Source organism: Schistocerca americana, chromosome 11, assembly GCF_021461395.2.
Source record: "Schistocerca americana isolate TAMUIC-IGC-003095 chromosome 11, iqSchAmer2.1, whole genome shotgun sequence".
Classification (NCBI taxonomy): domain Eukaryota; kingdom Metazoa; phylum Arthropoda; class Insecta; order Orthoptera; family Acrididae; genus Schistocerca; species Schistocerca americana.
In genome coordinates this window covers 149457673-149477665 of record NC_060129.1, presented here as the reverse complement: position 1 = coordinate 149477665, position 19993 = coordinate 149457673, and the positions used below count along the sequence as shown (strand labels likewise).

At 44.1% G+C, this 19993-nt stretch overlaps 1 protein-coding gene across 1 annotated transcript in view; it reads right to left on the bottom strand.

Moving 5' to 3' along the window:
* LOC124553408 overlaps positions 1–19993 on the bottom strand; it is an 85589-nt gene that overhangs the window by 53730 nt on the left and 11866 nt on the right. The window contains exon 2 of the mRNA XM_047127273.1: positions 3022–3432. Coding sequence (XP_046983229.1) covers positions 3022–3422 — 401 coding nt within the window. The 5' untranslated portion in view covers positions 3423–3432. The remainder of the gene's footprint in view (positions 1–3021; positions 3433–19993) is intronic.

Here is a 19993-nt window from a genome sequence, read left to right as displayed (position 1 = left end):
CCTATCAGAAAAGTGAATATTGTACCTCGAATAACCATAAGAAAATTTTCCTCCACCATTTGAAGGATTTTCTGGCAAAATGGAATGATGCGCAGTAGTGATCAGCTCTGCCTACGGCTCCCATATCTGCCATGTAGTCACAAATAATTGATGGCTTCTGACGTGACAATCGGGCCACATATACGGGCCTCGTGTCCCAATGCAAGTGCCGCATTGGGCCACGTATACGGGGCTCGCGTCCCGAAAGGGTTAAATTATACTGTGAATGACAAAATGGTGCAATCCAAATCCAGCACTGAGGTAGCTTGGTGCACCACAGGGCACGGATGACAGGGGTGAATGACAGCTGTGGAGATGCAACTGTTGAGCAACTGACCACCCAGACTACTAACAGAGTTTCCTGAATGACCATTCTGCGAACATTGCTACATACGGGCCTCCCGAGCAGGTGACTAGTTCGTGCACCCGTGCGACTGCTGTTCACTGACAAACAAGGCTGGAATTTGCACAACTAGATGTCCACCGAGTGTCAGAAGGTGGCCTTTTCAGATGAGTCACATTTTATGTTCCGTGGGACACACAGCTGTTACCGTGTGTGATGTGAAAATCTGAAAGTAAACACCCTGCAATAATTGTCACAAGTAGCCGGGCCAAAGGCATACCTCGAGTGATCTCGTCATTCTGGAAGGCACAACGGGTCAACAAGAATGCATCTATCCTCGGGAATCATATCCACGCATACATGTAGTTTATTTTCCTTTAGCATGGTGGCATCTCCCAGCAGGACAACGAGATATGTCGGACAACTCACTGTGTATGTGTATGATTTGAAGAGCAGAAAGATGATTTTAAGATACATCCTTGGCCACCAATCTCTCCAGATTTAAAACTGATCTAGTACCTGTGGGACCACCTCAACTGGGCTGTTTGTGCCACAGATCCTCAATTGAGAAACTTAGGACAGCTTGCCACGGTACTGGAGTCGGTAGACCTCCACATCCCTGTCGGTACCTCCCAGAAACTAATCAACACTCTTCCTGCACACCTCACAGCGATCTACAGTACAAAAGGTGGTTATTCAGGCTTGTGACAGCTGGTCACATTAATGTGACTGGACAGTGTATACGATGTTTCTTATATGTTTTTAAAATTTTGTTGAAATGTTTTCCTGCATTACACTGTTTACTGGCTTTTTAACATTTTATTGATTTTTCTGATATATTGTCCTCTTATCTCACACGAGGGTCACTCAAAAATAAATGCACACTATTTTTGTAAAAATACAGTTTTCATTCTGCATGTATGAAAGTTTTACAGTGTGTAGATACATCCTTCCTGCTTTTTTTTCAAACTTAGTTCAACCTGTTCCCGTGAGTGGTGCCATCACAGCATGTCTTCAAAATGGCTGCTACACTTGACGTTCGTCAGAAGCAACGTGCTGTCATAGAATTCCTGTGCTGTGAAAACGAGACAGGGGGAAACATCCACAAGAGGTCGAAAAAGGTGTACGGAGATGCTACTGTCGATCGCAGTACAGTTAGTTGGTGGGCAAGCAGGTTACGTGATGAAAGCAGGCACCACAATATTGAGGTTTGCCTCGCAGTGGCAGGCCTCATACTGCACACACTCCAGACAATGTGTGGAGAATTAACGAATTGGTGACTGCTGACGGACGCATCACAGTGAACAGATTGTCACGCTACGTTGGGATAGGGGAAGGAAGTGTTTGCAGAATACTGAAAGTGTTGGCGTTAAAAAAGGTTCGTGCCTGGTAGGTTCCCAGGATGTTGACAGTGGCTCACAAAAAAACAAGACAAACAGTATGCACCGAACTTTTGGAGCAGTACGAGAATCATGGAGATGAATTTCTTGGAAGAATTGTGATAGGTGATGAAACATGGCTCCACCATTTTTCACCACAGACGAAGAGGCAATCGATGGAGTGGCATCATGCAAATTCACCCAAGAAAAAAAAAATTGAAAACTACACCTTCTGCTGGAAAAGTTATGGCTACGGTGTATTTCGATTCCGAAAGACTCTTGCTTGTGGACATCATGCCAAGTGGAACCACCATAAATTCTGACACATATGTGACAAAACTGAAGAAACTTCAAGCTCGACTGAGTCGTGTTCGACCACATTGACAAAAGCAGAATGTTTTGCTGTTGCACGACAATGCACGGCCAAATATCAGTCAAAAATCGTGGAAGTGATAACAAAAATTTGATGGACAACACTGAAACACCTGCCTTACAGTCCTGACCTGGCTCCATGTGACTATCATCTCTTTGGGAAATTGAAAGACTCTCTTCGTGGAACAAGGTATGAAGATGACGACTCCCTTGTGCACGCTGCCAAGCAGTGGCTCCAACAGGTTGGTCCCGAATTTTACTGTGTGGGTATACAGGCGCCGGTTCCAAGATGGCGTAAGGCAGTTGAGAGGGATGGAAATTATGTGGAGAAATGGAAACACTGTTCCTAAAGGATGTATCTACACACTGTAAAACTTCCAAACATGTAGAATAAAAGATGGATTTAAAAAAAAATAGTGCTCATTTCTTTTGGAGAGACCCTCGTACATCCTATGTGCGCACAATTTGTTTTTTTTCTTTCCTTGCTAGCCTAATTTTGCTAAATTGGAGTTACACCATTTAAATCAAAGATTATTTTTCTCTTAGCCCAATCTGAAGGTGCATGGTGTAAGGCAAAAAGTGTCACTGAAGGATTAATAAAATTAAAAAAAAAAATTAGTTTTGCAACCAAGTCTGTCTGTTACTTTTACATCTGAAAATGTCTCTCTGTTGAGAACAACGTACTGCGTTCCGTTTGGTAGAAACTCTGTAATCCAATTACACAGTCAGCCTGATGCCACACACTCTCACTTTGTTCATTAGGTGGCAGCGATGAGCTGTACCAAATGCCTTCCAGCAGTGACTGTCTGATGCAAAGAAGTGGCTGCAGGGCCACCGGTGCCACTCAGCTATTGCCTTCCACTTGCAAACAGAATGAAATCCTCTCACCTGGCCAGGCTGGTGACGTTGGACCAGACGAGGAAGTCGCCCGGGATGCTGAGGCTCTGGACGCGGCTCCCGGCGGTGAGAAGCTCGAACTTCTCCTGCTGGAAGATGTCCCAGCGCACCGTCACCGAGTCCTCTGTGGCCCGCAGGCAGAAGCGGTTGCCCGCCTCGAGGGTGAGGTCGCGCCCGGTCGACAACATGCGGGCCACCAGGTACGCCTCTTCCGCCTGCGCCTCGTCCGGCGCCTCGTAGGTGCGGCCCCGCCACGGGGCCCGGAACCGGAACAGCCGGCGCCAGTGCGCGCACACGTGCAGTGCGCACGTTACCGCGTCGGCGAGCGGCAGCCGCGAGAACACCTCGAGCAGGACCTCGTCCGGCAGGTCGGCCAGAACCGTGTCCCCCATCGTGGGGATGCTGCGGGTGGGCAAACGGCCTGTGAGGACATTTTCTCAATTGCGGGTGCTGGGTAGAGTCTCATTTACACCAGATCTAAAAACACATTTCTGTTTAGTCTGTTCTTTCAGACATCCAAAATAACAGACTACATTTTGACCCAACAGCCATTACGAATTAAGACACAAAGGAATTACAGACACTGACTGCAAGCAGGCATTAATTGAAATCAATGTACACTACTGGCCATTAAAATTGCTACACCACGAAGATGACGTGCTACAGACGCGAAATTTAACCGACAGGGAGAAGATGCTGCGATATGCAAATGATTAGCTTTTCAGAGCATTCACACTAGCTTGGCGCCAGTGGCAGCACCTACAACGTACTGACTGATAAAGGTCAGATTGTAGCCTATCGCGATTGCGGTTTATCGTATCGCGACATTGCTGCTTGCGTTGGTCGAGATCTAATGACTGTTAGCAGAATATGGAATCGGTGGGTTCAGGAGGGTAATACAGAACGCTGTGCTGGATCCCAACTGCGTCGTATCACTAGCAGTCGAGATGATAGGCATCTTATCCGCATCACTGTAACGGATCGTGCAGCCATGTCTCAATCCCTGAGGCAATAGATGGGGATGTTTGCTAGACAACAACCATCTGCACGAACAGTTCGACGACATTTGCAGCAGCACGGACTATCAGCTTGGAGACCATGGCTGCGGTTATCCTTGACGCTGCATCACAGTGCTGGTGTACTCAACGACGAACTTGGGTGCGCGAATGGCAAAACGTCATTTTTTCGGAAGAATCCAGTTTCTGTTTACAGCATCACGATGGTCGCATCCGTGTCCGGTGAACGCACATTGGAAGCGTGTATTCGTCATCGCTATACTGGCGTATCACCCGACGTGATGGTATGGGGGTGCCATTGGTTACACATCTCGGTCATCTCTTGTTCACATTGACGGCACTTTGAACAGTGGACATTACATTTCAGATGTGTTACGACCTGTGGCTCGACCCTTGATTCGATCCCTGCGTAACTCTACATTTCAACAGGATAATGCACGACCGCATGTTGTAGGTCCTGTACGGGCCTTTCTGGATACAGAAAATGTTCGACTGCTGCCCTGGCCAGCGCATTCTCCAGATCTCTCATCAACTGAAAACGTCTGGTCAATGGTGGCCAAGCAACTGGCTCGTCACAATAAGCCAGTGACTGCTCTTGAACTGTGGTATTTTGTTGAAGCTGCATGGGCAGCTGTACCTGTACACGCCCTCCAAGCTCTGTTTGACTCCATGCCCAGGCATATCAAGGCCGTTATTATGGCCAGAGGTGGTTGTTCTGGGTAGTAATTTCTCAGGATCTATGCACCCAAATTGCTTGAAAATGTAATCACGTCAGTTCTAGTATAATATATTTGTCCAATGAATACCCGTTTATCTTCTGCATTTCTTCTTGGTGTAGCAATTTTAATGGCCAGTAGTGTAGTTGCAATGACTTCTGTGTCCGGACGGCTCAGTGATCGGAGCAGCTGCCTAGTATGCAGGAGACCCACGTTTGAACCCCAGTCCGGCACAAATTTTCAACTTTACCCATTGATTTCAATCAATGACCACTTGCAGCCAATCTCTATAATTCCTTTGTGACATTTCCGTTTGCAACCTTGTTTCTGACGGAATCTACAATACATTTTCAACGACATTTGTTATTTGTCTCCCTGTCCACATTAGTGAGAAATTGCTTGTAATGTAACATACCTAGATCCTCATATAGGAGTAGGTGATTCATCTTTGTAGCGAAGGAGTCGATACATTATAACTTTCGTTATTTTTATACACGTAAGCTGTCTATTCTTTCATACATGTCCAGAAGAACAGACACCGTTCCTGATTCTGCAGCCATACATACACATCAAAAGTTCTGACAGTTGCAATTATGCACCGATATAATTACAATGGTAAAAAGTGAAAATTTGTGTCGGGTCAGGACTGGAAACCCGATTTTCCACATTCGCGAGCAGTTGCCGGGACTGCCGTGGTTATTCAGACCCAACTCCCATCCTGCCCAAATTCCCATCTTCTCGCACGCTACTGATGAAGCACCACGTCCGTCATACTCTTAGTTCACCAGCAGTCACTGGAGTACTGCAAGAGTTCATAAGAGAGAGTGTACTCACGCTGAAGAGATAATAAGGCTGTCAAATTACATACGTATTTGATAATGTGATGTGAATGTTTCTCTCTCTCTCTCTCTCTCTCCCTCCCTCTCCCCCTCCCTCTCCCTCCTCCTCCCCCCTCCTGAACTCTTGCATGACTCTGGTGTAAACCAGCAATAGTGAGAACAATGGACAGTGTCCACATAGCCGAGACATGAAAGGCAACCATTCATAAGTAGGAAATCTGGGTTCAAGTCCCAGCTGAGCGAGAAATTATTTAATTTCATTTCAGCATTTTATTACATTGTTGACAATATTATGCTACTCGTCATAGCAGAGATTTTCAGCTGAAGACAGGTACAACAAAAAGACTACCAAATACGTATGCTTTTGGACAGAAGGCCTTCTTCCAAAACACACACACACACACACACACACACACACACACACACACTTACGTGAACACAACTTGCGCACGTATGAGCACCACCTCTGCCTGCCAGTCTGGCCTAGGCAGCCAGAATGGTCGTGTGTGTGTGTGTGTGTGTGTGTGTGTGTGTGTGTGTGTGTGTGTGTTTTTTGGAAGAAGGCCTTCTGTCCAAAAAGCTTACATATTTTGTAGTCTTCTTGTTGTGCCCGTTTGCGGCTCAAGAAGGGACGTCGAACAGATGTGCAGAACTATAGACCTATATCCCTAACGTCGATCAGTTGTAGAATTTTGGAACACGTATTATGTTCGAGTATAATGACTTTTTTGGAGACTAGAAATCTACTCTGTAGAAATCAGCATGGGTTTCGAAAAAGGCGATCGTGTGAAGCCCAGCTCGCGCTATTCGTCCACGAGACTCAGAGGGCCATAGACACGGGTTCCCAGGTAGACGCCGTGTTTCTTGACTTCCGCAAGGCGTTCGATACAGTTCCTCACAGTCGTTTAATGAACAAAGTAAGAGCATATGGACTATCAGACCAATTGTGCGATTGGATTGAGGAGTTCCTAGATAACAGAATGCAGCATGTCATTCTCAATGGAGAGAGGTCTTCCAAAGTAAGAGTGATTTCAGGTGTGCCGCAGGGGAGTGTCATAGGACCATTGCTATTCACAATATACATAAATGACTTGCTGGATGACATCGGAAGTTCACTGAGGCTTTTTGCAGATGATGCTGTGGTGTATCGAAAGGTTGTAACAATGGAAAATTGTACTGAAATGCTGGAGGATCTGCAGCGAATTGACGCATGGTGCAGGGAATGGCAATTGAATCTCAATGTAGACAAGTGTAATGTGCTGCGAATACATAGAAAGATAGATCCCTTATCATTTAGCTACAAAATAGCAGGTCAGCAACTGGAAGCAGTTAATTCCATAAATTATCTGGGAGTACGCATTAGGATTGATTTAAAATGGAATGATCATATAAAGTTGATCGTCGGTAAACCAGATGCCAGACTGAGATTCATTGGAAGAATCCTAAGGAAATGCAATCCGAAAACAAAGGAAGTAGGTTACAGTACGCTTGTTCGCCCACTGCTTGAATACTACTCAGCAGTGTGGGATCCGTACCAGATAGGGTTGATAGAAGAGATAGAGAAGATCCAACGGAGAGCAGCGCGCTTCGTTACAGGATCATTTAGTAATCGCGAAAGCGTTACGGAGATGATAGATAAACTCCAGTGGAAGACTCTGCAGGAGAGACGCTCAGTAGCTCGGTACGGGCTTTTGTTAAAGTTTCGAGAACATACCTTCACCGAAGAGTCAAGCAGTATATTGCTCCCTCCTACTCATATCTCGCAAAGAGACCGTGAGGATAAAATCAGAGAGATTAGAGCCCACACAGAAGCATACAGACAATCCTTCTTTCCACGAGCAATACGAGACTGGAATAGAAGGGAGAACCGATAGAGGTACTCAGGGTACCCTCTGCCACACACCGTCAGGTGGCTAGCGGAGTATGGATGTAGATGTGGATGTAGAACATCGCTGCTACAGAGTGAGTATCAATCTATCCTTTCCATAATATTGTCATTATTCTATCCTCGATTTTCCATTGTTTTATGATATTGCTGTGTATTTGTAATCTGTACTACTATATAATGACAAGTCGTCATTTAAGGTTGTTAGAAAAAATCTCGAAAAGTTCCTGACCGATTTATTTCAAATGTTTACGCAATGTTCTAATAAACATTCAAATGGACACAGGCTAAAATTGATTGTGAGAAAATGCTGTGCTGCGAAAATGAGCTATTTTATATTTATTCTCACAGGTGGTTTTTACTATGATGGCGGGACATTTAAACAATTAGACAACTTGTTTCTTCCAAGCATATTCTTTCTCCTTATACACGGTTTTAAACAAAATTCGTGTACATGACTATGCGCTGATTTGTTTTCTTCCTCACATTCAGTTTTAACAGAAACCAGGAAAGTTGTATTTATGGCTTATAGGCTTCTCATTAGAGCACCAATACAGAATCTTCAATCCTTTGAAATTTTGTAATCCTAGCTGTCTGCAGATTAAAACTATGCAAAATACTGACATTGAAGCTACCATTCTCACAGATCGAAGCAGACAAGCAAGATCAGCATTTACTGTACCATCGGCGTTGAGGGCACTGGAGACAGAGCACAAGGTTAGAATGTATCAAGGATGGGCAACAAAATCGGCCACGCTGTTTCAAAGAAATCATCCCAGCATTGGCCTGGAGCTATTTAGGGAAATTATGTAAAACCTAGATCTGGATGGAAGAAAAGGGATTTGAGCCGTAGTTATGACCACTGCGCCAACTCAATAAAGTCAGATCCAACATCGGGAGAGGTCTCTCGTACATTGTACACCAATGATTCCAACATATGAGGGCTATCCACAAAGTACATTACGTTTTGGAATTAAAAATAAATAAAACATTGGAAATTTCTTTTATTATATACAGATGAAAGCCACACTTAAATACTACTTTTCTACATAGTTGCAATTTAAATTAAGGCACTTATCTTAGCGATGGACGAGCTCGCAAATTCCTTCGTCATAAAATTCGGCTGCCTGCGCCTTCAACTACATGGTTACCTCTTTTGGGACAGAAAAGGAGTGATTTTTGTGGATTTCCTGGAAAGAGGCACTACAATAAACTCTCAAAGGTATTGCCAAACTCTGCACAACCTCAGAAGAGCAATACAAAACAAGCGCAGGGGAAAGTTGGGCTCAAAGATCTTGCCGATTCACGACAACGCCCGGGCCCACACGGCAAATGCCACTCGTGAAGTTCTCGAATCTTTTAAGTGGGAGTTGTTTCCTCATCCACCGTACAGTCCCGACCTGGCACCGAGCGACTTCCACTTATTCCCAGCAATGAAGAAGTGGTTGGCTATGCAGCGTTTTGATGACGACGCACGGCTTCAAGAAGAGGTAACCACGTGGTTGAAGGCGCAGGCGGCTGAATTTTACAACGAGGAATTTCCGAGCTCATCCATCGCTACGATAAGTGCCTTAATTTAAATGGCAACCATGTAGAAAAGTAGTATTTAAGTGTGGCTTTCATCTGTATATAATAAAAAAAAATTCCAATACTTTATTTATTTTTAATTCCAAAACGTAATGTACTTTGTGGATAGCCCTCGTATTTATCCGTTCATTTTAAGAGACTTCAATTCAAAAATCAAGATTCCATGTGCAGCAACATAAATAGGCTCAAGGTCAGAACCAGGGGGGAAAGAGCAGATGGACAAGAAAGGAGTGGGGGTGGGTGGGTGGGTAGGTGTGTGTGTGTAGGGGAGGGGGGGGGGGGGTAGGAAATTGGCATAGAGAGGGGAAAGGAGGAATGGACAGAAAGAAGGAGAAGAAGGATGAGGAGGAGGAGGAGGAGATGGGCAGATTGAGGACGAAAGAAGTGGTGGCCAGCAGCAGCATGGAGAAGGATACTAGAATGTATATCCAATTCCCATATGTATTTAGCAACTGTAAAACACAGCCAGATGTATTAGTCATATATGGGTAACATATATTAATGACTGTTTAACTGCATTTGGGGCACCAACCATCTGACTAATTTTAAAATCCAGGAAGATAAATAACTATCCATGAAATGCAAATTTTGTACACAATACATAGAACAGCTTGGTGGAATTTACAAGTTGGTACTATAAAAGACATAGTTAAATGTTCAAAACAAAAACATTTAGTATATTATCAACTTGACGGACAACTATAAAACACTGTTCTTGGTATAAAATAGTATAATTTTAATACTGACATTGCTACTGTTGAATATAACTACTTTATCAAAAAACTAAAAACGCGCCCCGATTGCGAAAAAAGCACCTAGTGTCAAGTGTTAACCCAGGTTTCGGCGTAAATAACTACACCTTCTTCAGAACAACAATAAAACTCACAAGTGCCTAAGAAGACCTTTGTCAGTGAATAAAAGAACACCATAGCTATACATTTACAAAAGTAAAAGAAAAGGAAAACACAAACAGTACAGATGTACAAGGTCAAAACCACTACTTAACTTAATGGTGTACGCTCCACCTCACACCGGCCTATGTTCGATAAACTTGCAGTTTATGGCGGGTCACGGCCCATCGAACATAGGCCGGTGCGAGGTGGAGCGTACACCATTAAGTTAAGTAGTGGTTTCGACTTTGTACATATGTACTGTTTGTGTTTTCCTTTTCTTTTTCATTTATAAATGTATAGCTATGGTGTTCTTTTAATCACTGACTAAGGTCTTCTTAGGCACTTGTGAGTTTTATTGTCGTTCTGAAGAAGGTGTAGTTATCTACGCCGAAACCTGGGTTAACACTTGACACTAGGTGCTTTTTTCGCAATCGAGACGGGTTTTTAGTTTTTTAATATATTAACCAACGATTGCTGACGTGCTGCGACGTTGAAAGTTCTTGAATAGAACTACACTTACGAGCCAAAACATTATGGCCACTCCACACCTCGAGGGTTGAATGCCTTCTGGTGGTGTCGCAGGTACGTAACGCAGTAAGGAACGAATGTAAGCAGAAGAGAGACAAATGGGCAATCATTATAGCAAAGGTGTGGGCCACAAATTCGGAAATCCACTCATATAAGTGGTTTTGTCAAAGGACACATTTTTGTGGCACCACAGGTGGGAAAAATAATCTCTCAAACAGGGAAGCTGACTGCCTGTTTGCAGAATACTGTTGTGAGCACCTGTAAAAAGTGGTTGAAGGATGATGAAATAACAAGTTGGCCGTACGGTTCAGGATGACTACGTTTCATCACAAAACGTATAAGTCGGAGGATCCCCTACTATGTAATCCAGGATAGGCAGTGATCTGCAGCAAATCTGACGACAGGGCAGTGTTTCGAGGCACACTGCTCAGCGGCCATTGTTGAACATGAAGCTCCACATCACGTGACCCCTGTGTGTTCCTATGTTGCCCCAACAACATCATCAGTTACGATTGGAATGGGCACAGCATCACTGAGTTTTCACTGTGGATCGACAGAAATGTGTCGCCTGTCGATGGAGTCACATTTCTTGCTACATCACGTCAACGGTTGGGTCCTTACACGCCATCACATGTGCGTACTGGTCAAGGCAGAATTATGCTATGGGGTATACTGAGTTGGGCTTCTGTGGGATCTGTGGTGGTAATTGAAGGCATCACAACAGCAGTTAACTACATGAACATTATTGCAGATCATGTGCATTGCTTCATGCTTGAAGTTGCCCCCCTGTGGCGATGACATCTTCCAGCAGGATACCTGTCTGTGTCACAAGGTCAGATTCGTGACACAGTGACCTGTCGGGCATTACAGTGAACACGCATTGATGTCTTGGCCATGTGGCTCATCTGTACCAATTTGGAATACATTTCGGGAACTAGCTGTGTGCCCGTAAACCGCCATCCCATAATTTGCAGGAATTGCTTGACTTGCGCACAAACATCTGGTGCCACATACTTCTGCAATCCTGTCGAGGACTTCTGGAATCCGTACCGAGCAGTCTCTCTGTTGTATTGTGTTTGAAAAGTGGAACGGTAAGCTATTAACCAGGTGGTCAACACACTTTGGCTAATCAGTGTAAATTACTTGAATTATTTTGATGACATTTACATAGCTTCACAGTAATTGTTAAAATTTCACATTTTATGAAATTCAGTACAGTAAATTGTTGCACTTAAATCAGAAGTATGCATTTCAAATTTGTCAGTCACTTGTGCAGAATATGTTGTTATACCAAATACTTTTTAAATAAATGTTTTTTCATTGTAAATCATGATAAATTAGAAATGTAACAGTGTAGTAAGAATCATCAATTGTAAGAAACGTTTATATAATGGATGGAGCTGGCCAAAGAGTCAGATGCAGTCACTGATTTAATGGGCTATTATGAGTTAGTCTGTTGTAGAATGAAATGTTGGTCACGATGAAGTTTATCAATAAATGGAGAAATAACACAATGTATTTATCATAATTTATTTTAAAATACGACCTGCTCCAGGTGACGTATGTAAAGTTATTAAAGTCCAGGACTTTGTCTGTGAAAACAAGAAATAGCTACATTACACTTGACACTTGTAGGAAGGCAGCAGCAGCAGTTTCGTATGTGGTGCCGTCCACTCACATCTTGTGACGTCACTCATTCCTGCAGCAATCCAGAACTGTTCAAATTACCTTCTGTGCATTCATCACTTCAGCTCTATCTGAAACGTTCAAGATGCTGCTACTGCACTAATATAAATGAAACACCTTGCCAGCACGGGCAGTTAGTGATTTTAACTCTTGACGACAATGGCAACAGACAGCAATCGAAAGCTCAAGTGTTTTATTCGAAGTTAGACACCTTATAAAATGAAATGATTTTATTGAACCATGCCACCATGAAAGACTTGTCCCTGTATTCACATTCTATGCTATGCTATGACCAGTGGAGAGGATGAATTAATAATATGTGTTGGTTTATTATTAATATTTGACAATACATCTGGACAAAGACAAATTGTGTTGGACAAAACAGACTAGAACAAAGCTGGCATAAATGACATACCATGTGATCTAAATGTAGAAGAAAGCGTTCCTTCTTTTAACTTCACTATAATTTCAGTTCCTGATTTTAAAAGTTTAATGAACTGAGGTGTGATATCATTTCAGGGAAAATGATAGGTCACATCTATATCATCCTAGATGTGGAAAGGTGATCATGAAGTTAAAGTTGTCATTATATTTTAGAAGTAAGGCAAGAACAGCCCACTGTGTGGGAAATGGTATGCTGTTATGTGCAGATGTCGTGGATTTCATGGGTGCACCATATCAGCTGGGCAGAATGACGAATGGGGTGGCACCACTTACTGAAGGGGGAGCCATCTAACCTCAAAACTTGCAGCCCAGAGAGATGCTATGGCCATGGAATGCCAACCTGTTATTAATAATGAATAAGATATACCAATAGTTGGTTGCATAAGATAAAAGCCTTTCTCTTTAAGCTTTAGAGTGCAGCCTAAACTGGCAGTAGTGGTAGTCTGATGCAACAAACCAATTCGGAACAGATTAGCTAGTCTGAAAGAGAAGCATTACAAGACAGAGGCAAATGATTTTTACTTACTTCCATTGCATAGATGAGAAGACTAAACCTAGACTTATTCTACACCAGAAGCGAGACAGGAACAGTTCAAAGTTTGATGGGTCCATTTGTTTCAAAGAAAAACACATATCTCAAAAAAGGAATACCTGAGAAGCAGAGACTGTCGCGTTATGCATCACCCACATGAACCAAACTGTAGATACACATTTGAGGACAAATGCATTACGACACGTAAATAATCAATTTTTGAGAATATATGAGGTCCAAAATTTTTGGGACTGTTGAAAACCTTACTTCACACTCGAAGTAGTTCTCATCCGCACATACACACTGGTCCCAGCACTTCTGCCACTGGTCAAACGTTATCTGGAAGTCCTGTTCTTTGAGGGTGTTTATCACCACCAGCGATGCTTCTCGAATCCTCTCTAGAGCGTCGAACCTATGGCCTTTCCAACTAGAGTTTCAGTTTTGGGAATAGCGTGAAGTCAGAAGGTGCCAAATCTGGTGAGTAAGGTGGGTGGGGTACAACCGCTATGCTGTTTTTTGCCAAAAAGGTCCCGGTGAGCAAGGACGTGTGACAGGGCGTGTTGCCACGGTGCAGTAGCCAGTTCCCTCGATGCCAAAGTTCGGGCCGTTGTTGCCGCACGTTTTCACGGAGCTGTCGCAAAAGTCACAGTAGTACGCACAATTCACTGTTTGGTTGGGTGGGCCAAATTCTTTGTGCAGAATTCACTTGATAGCAAAGAAAACGATGATCATGCTCTTCACTTTGCTCTTCACCTGTCTCGCTTTTTTGGGTCTTGGAGATCCCGTGCTCTTCCACTATGACGTTTGTTGCTTTGTCTCTGTAACGACCATAAACCCAGCTCTCCTTGCCAGTGATAACCCGTGACAAGAAGATTGGATCATGAGATGCGGTCAGACAAAGGTCCGTGCACGCTTCAACACATTGTGCAGTCAAGATCCTCGGCACCAATTTTGCGGTGACATGTCCCATAACCAATACCCACTTCATCCACAAGGTATCGAATGGTTCAACGTCAATCCACACAAACCGATTGTTGAAGTTTGGCAACAATGTCTGGCACTGTGTGGCTAACGGCCCTTCCAGTGTAAGCATCATCTTCGATGTCTGTACAGCCGGTCCTGAACCGAGCATGCCACTCAAACACACGCGTACGGCTCATGCTCTGTCCCCCAAACACTTGCTGAATCATTGTAAGGGTCTTCGTAGCACTTTTTCCGAGATTCACACAGAATTTGATACACACGCACTGTTCTGTTCAGGGATTCATCGTAAAATCGCCACACACCAAACACCACAGTATTACGGAAAACACTGTGGACACGAAACACGTCCTCCCAACTGAATGACACTGCACACACAAACTCATCAGTAGTGATGGGGAGCTCGTGAATGAGTCGTTCAAATGAACGCTTCACTCCAGTGTGAAGTGTGAACTAACCACTCAATTTCAATGAACTGGTACTTCAAACTCTCCACAGATAGCACACTCCACACTTTTTTCTAGTTCACTCACTCTCTTTCCCTCTCCCACTACATCAGCGCTACATAACTCATTCTCCCTTCACTTCAGCCCTCCCTCTACTGCCTGTCGACGAATCGCGCGGTGTTTGTGGGGAACGATAGGTTTACGAGGGGTTGGGGAAGTGAGGAGGCGAGGGGAAGGCAGCGCTGACATCATTACCCATGACTACTTGTGCAGTTCGCGTCTCGGGTAGCCTACAGTTGGCAGCACTTGCAAACAAATGAATATTAAAGATACAAACGAAGAGGCTGGCTGTGTGAGGATGCACAGCCAACATGAAAATAAAAGGTTTGTTAATAACACTTAAAGAGGGATTTTACTTGAAATCGTACCAATGACTACAGGTGACAGTTTACGTTTTGAATCTGGAGGGTTATTATTCTCAACAAAAATAAAATCTATGAGAAAACTTCTGAATAATTACTTAACGTAGGTATATAGACTTTGTAACAGTGCTAAACATACTCATTCTATTTTGGATTAAATTTTAAAAGGAGCATAAAATTGGACTGCATTTCATTGGTAGCCCTAGTTTTCAGTCCATGAATATAACAAATAATGTTTAATTTGGCAGATAGAGACTTTTTTGGGCACTTCACGAGAAAATGTCGAGCAAGATTAAATGTAATACCTTCTTTATATGTGACAGGCTTCTCTGTTTATCTTTCCTTTGTCCCCTTCGACCATGCTCTATTTAACTCAGACGCTGTAAGAGCGTAAAACGTTGTGTGCACGCTACTGCATAGTTCGGCCATCTGTTGGTAAAATTATGAAGTATTACGAAGCTTTATTGTACGAGCGAGGCGAAGCGAGCGTAGCCGCGGCTGAGCGGCGAACTGGGCAACTTCACCAGGCTTCCATACTTCATCAACGAACTACTTCATTTGAACGCTTCACGGCAAAGAGTGATATGAATGAAGTAGTTCACGGGAATGAACGAGTTCGATCCATCTCTACTCATCAGATATGCAGCTCTCACCATCTAATGGTGCGAAGATCTACTGCTTCTACTTTCCAGGAGGCAGCACCAGACCCGAAAATTTTGGATTCCACCTCTTAATGTAATTGTATATCTAAAAACTTGTCTTTTGTCTGTATGTGTGGATGGATATGTGCGTGTGTGCGAGTGTATACCTGTCCTTTTTTCCCCCTAAGGTAAGTCTTTCCGCTCCCGGGATTGGAATGACTCCTTACCCTCTCCCTTAAAACCCACTTCCTTTCGTCTTCCCCTCTCCTTCCCTCTTTCCTGATGAGGCAACAGTTTGTTGCGAAAGCTTGAATTTTGTGTGTATGTTCGTGTTTGTTTGTGTGTCTATCGACCTGCCAGCGCTTTTGTTCGGTAAGTCACCTCATCTTTGTTTTTATATATAATTTTTCCCACGTGGAATGTTTCCTTCCATTATATTAAAAACACAGATGATGTGACATGCCGAACGAAAGTGCTGGCAGGTCGATAGACACACAAACAAACACAAACACACACGAAATTCAAGCTTTCGCAACAAACTGTTGCCTCATCAGGAAAGAGGGAAGGAGAGGGAAAGACGAAAGGATGTGGGTTTTAAGGGAGAGGGTAAGTAGTCATTCCAATCCCGGGAGCGGAAAGACTTACCTTAGGGGGGAAAAAGGACAGGTATACACTCGCACGCACGGTCCCTTCCCTACAGCCTAGGTCTTCGTGGGAAACGAATCTGCTCCAGTCCGGAATCCCTGAACCATTACACCAACAACCTGAAAACAGCTTTCGCATCCCGCAACTACCCTCCCGACCTGGTACAGAAGCAAATAACCAGAGCCACTTCCTCATCTCCTCAAACCCAGAACCTCCCACAGAAGAACCCCAAAAGTGCCCCACTTGTGACAGGATACTTTCCGGGACTGGATCAGACTCTGAATGTGGCTCTCCAGCAGGGATACGACTTCCTCAAATCCTGCCCTGAAATGAGATCCATCCTTCATGAAATCCTCCCCACTCCACCAGGAGTGTCTTTCCGCCGTCCACCTAACCTTCGTAACCTGTTAGTTCATCCCTATGAAATTCCCAAACCACCTTCCCTACCCTCTGGCTCCTATCCTTGTAACCGCCCCCGATGTAAAACCTGTCCCATGCACCCTCCCACCACCACCTACTCCAGTCCTGTAACCCGGAAGGTGTACACGATCAAAGGCAGAGCCATGTGTGAAAGCACCCACGTGATTTACCAACTGACCTGCCTACACTGTGAAGCTTTCTATGTGGAAATGACCAGCAACAAACTGTCCATTCACATGAATGGACACAGGCAGACAGTGTTTGTTGGTAATGAGGATCACCCTGTGGCTAAACATGCCTTGGTGCATGGCCAGCACATCTTGGCACAGTGTTACACCGTCCGGATTATCTGGATACTTCCCGCTAACACCAACCTGTCAGAACTCCGGAGATGGGATCTTGCCCTTCAGTATATCCTCTCTTCTCGTTATCCGCCAGGCCTCAATCTCCGCTAATTTCAATTTGCCGCTGCTCATACCTCACCTGTCTTTCAACAACATCTTTGCCTCTGCACTTCCGCCTCGACTGACGTCTCTGCCCAAACTCTTTGTCTTTAAATATGTCTGCTTGTGTCTGTGTATGTGCGGATGGATATGTGTGTGTGTGTGTGTGTGTGTGTGTGTGTGTGTGTGTGTGTGTGTGTGTGTGCGCGCGAGTGTATACCTGTCCTTTTTTCCCCCTAAGGTAAGTCTTTCCGCTCCCGGGATTGAAATGACTCCTTATCCTCTTCCTTAAAACCCACATCCTTTTGTCTTTCCCTCTCCTTCCCTCTTTCCTGATGAGGCAACAGTTTGTTGCGAAAGCTTGAATTTCGTGTGTATGTTTGTGTGTGTTTGTGTGTCTATCGACCTGCCAGCACTTTCGTTCGGTAAGTCACATCATCTGTGTTTTTAGATATATTTTTCCCATGTGGAATGTTTCTCTCTATTATATTCTTAATGTAATTGGATAGATATGAAATCTACTCTCACGAAGCGGTGGCAGGAGACCATACATATAACAAAAGGTTTTATGTATGCAAGCTTTCGGAGCCAGAGGCTCTTCCTCCTGGCAGAAGGGTTGATAGGGAAGGAAAAGACATGGAGGGGTTTAGCAAAGGGACAGAGTTCAGAAAAGTCATCTAGAACCCCGGGTCAGAGGAGATTTACTGGATGGTATGAGAAGGAAAGGCACTGTTGGGGCTGCACCGAACGAGGTTTAAAAACCTAAGATCTTAAAGATGGAAGATAGTGTAATATGTGAGACAGAGATTACTGCTAAAACATCATGCGCAAGTTAATAAGAGTGAAACACTATGTTCATTGTACGAGACAGTGGAGGGAGGGGGACAGCGAAAGAAAGGCAAGTCAGATAACAAAAGATGTAGAAAACTAAAAGGGAGTAATAAAGGAACAGTTATAGTGAAGAAATGCTGGGACTGAAGAAATTAATTTAAGGCCTGGTAGGTGGTGAGAATGAAGAACATGTTGTAGCACCTGTGGTGTTCCAAGAAACTGGTGTCTGGGAGAAGAATCCAGATGGCACGTGTGGTGAAACAGGCACTGTGGTCACGATTGTCATGTTGTAGGGCATGCTCTGCAACAGGATAGTTTGTGTTGCTAGCATACAGTCTTAGCCTACACCCATTCATCCTGACTGATAACTTGGCGGTAGTCATGCCGATGTAAAAGGCCGAACACTGTTTACATAACAGCTGGTATATGACATGTCGTTTCACATGTGGCTCGACTTTTGATAATATATGTTTTCCCACTTACATGGCTAGTATAGGTAGTGACAGGAGATTGCGCAGGGCAAGTATTGCAGTGGGTATGGTCACAGTAGTAGGAGCTACAGGGTACGCAGATGGGTGCAGAAGGAGCATAGGGTCCGAGAAGGATATTGTGGAGATCGGGACAGCATTGAAAAGCTATTCTAGGTGTGGTGGGCAAAATCTCAGGCAGAATGGATCTCTCTCACACACACACATACACACACACACACACACACACACACACACACACACACACACACACACACTGGGAGACCACAGTATTGGCAAGCCACAGTAGATAAATACGAGTGTTGGAGCTTTAATAGTGGCAACGATTTATTTACAGCTCGTACAAAATAGATACGTGTTTCAAAGTTTTACTGACCTTCAAAGTAGTTACCAGTGTTGTGTACAACCCATTGCCAGTGATGTGGAAGTCGTAGGATACTCTTAGCAGTGCCAGTTGTGTTGACAGTTCAAGTGGTGCAGTCTATTACCTGATGAATTTGTAGGAGCTCTGAAGCGAATGCTGTGAAGTGTTTCCTTCAGTTTAGAAATCGAGTTGAACTCACGGGGGCTTAAGTCAGGGGAGGGCAGTATGTGGTATAGCACTTAGCAGCCCCATCAGTCAAACAAATCAGTAACAGATAGTACTGTACGTGCTTGAGCATTTTCCTGCAAAATGATGGTCAGGTCCTGCAGAAAGTGTCATCGCTTCTGTCTCTAAGCTGGTTGTAGGTTGTGTTCCAAAAATGAACAGCATAGAGACAGAAGTGATGACACCTTTTGCAGGACCTGACCATCATTTTGCAGGACAATGCTCAAGCATGTACAGTGCAAGCTGTTACTGATTTGTTTCATTGATGGTGCTGCTAAGTGCTACACCACCTACTGCACTCCCCTGACTTAAGCCTTTGTGAGTTCAACTCGATTTCTAAACTGAAGGAAACACTTCACAGCATTCGCTTCAGAGCTCCTACAAATTCATCAGGTAATAGACTGCACCACTTGAACTGTCAACACAACTGGCACTGCTAAGAGTATCCTACGACTTCCACATCACTGGCAACGGGTTATACACAATGCTGGTGACTACACTGAAGGTCAGTAAAACTTTGAAACACGTATCTACGAGGGCAGTTTAATAAGTAATGCAACACATTTTTTTTCTCGGCCAATTTTGGTTGAAAAAACCGGAAATTTCTTGTGGAATATTTTCAAACATTCCCGCTTCATCTCTTATAGTTTCATTGACTTCCGACAGGTGGCAGCGCTGTACAGAGCTGTTAAAATGGCGTCTGTAACGGATGGGCGTTGCAAACAACGGGCAGTGATCGAGTTTCTTTTGGCGGAAAACCAGGGCATCTCAGATATTCATAGGCGCTTGCAGAATGTCTACGGTGATCTGGCAGTGGACAAAAGCACGGTGAGTCGTTGGGCAAAGCGTGTGTCATCATCGCCGCAAGGTCAAGCAAGACTGTCTGATCTCCCGCGTGCGGGCCGGCTGTGCACAGCTGTGACTCCTGCAA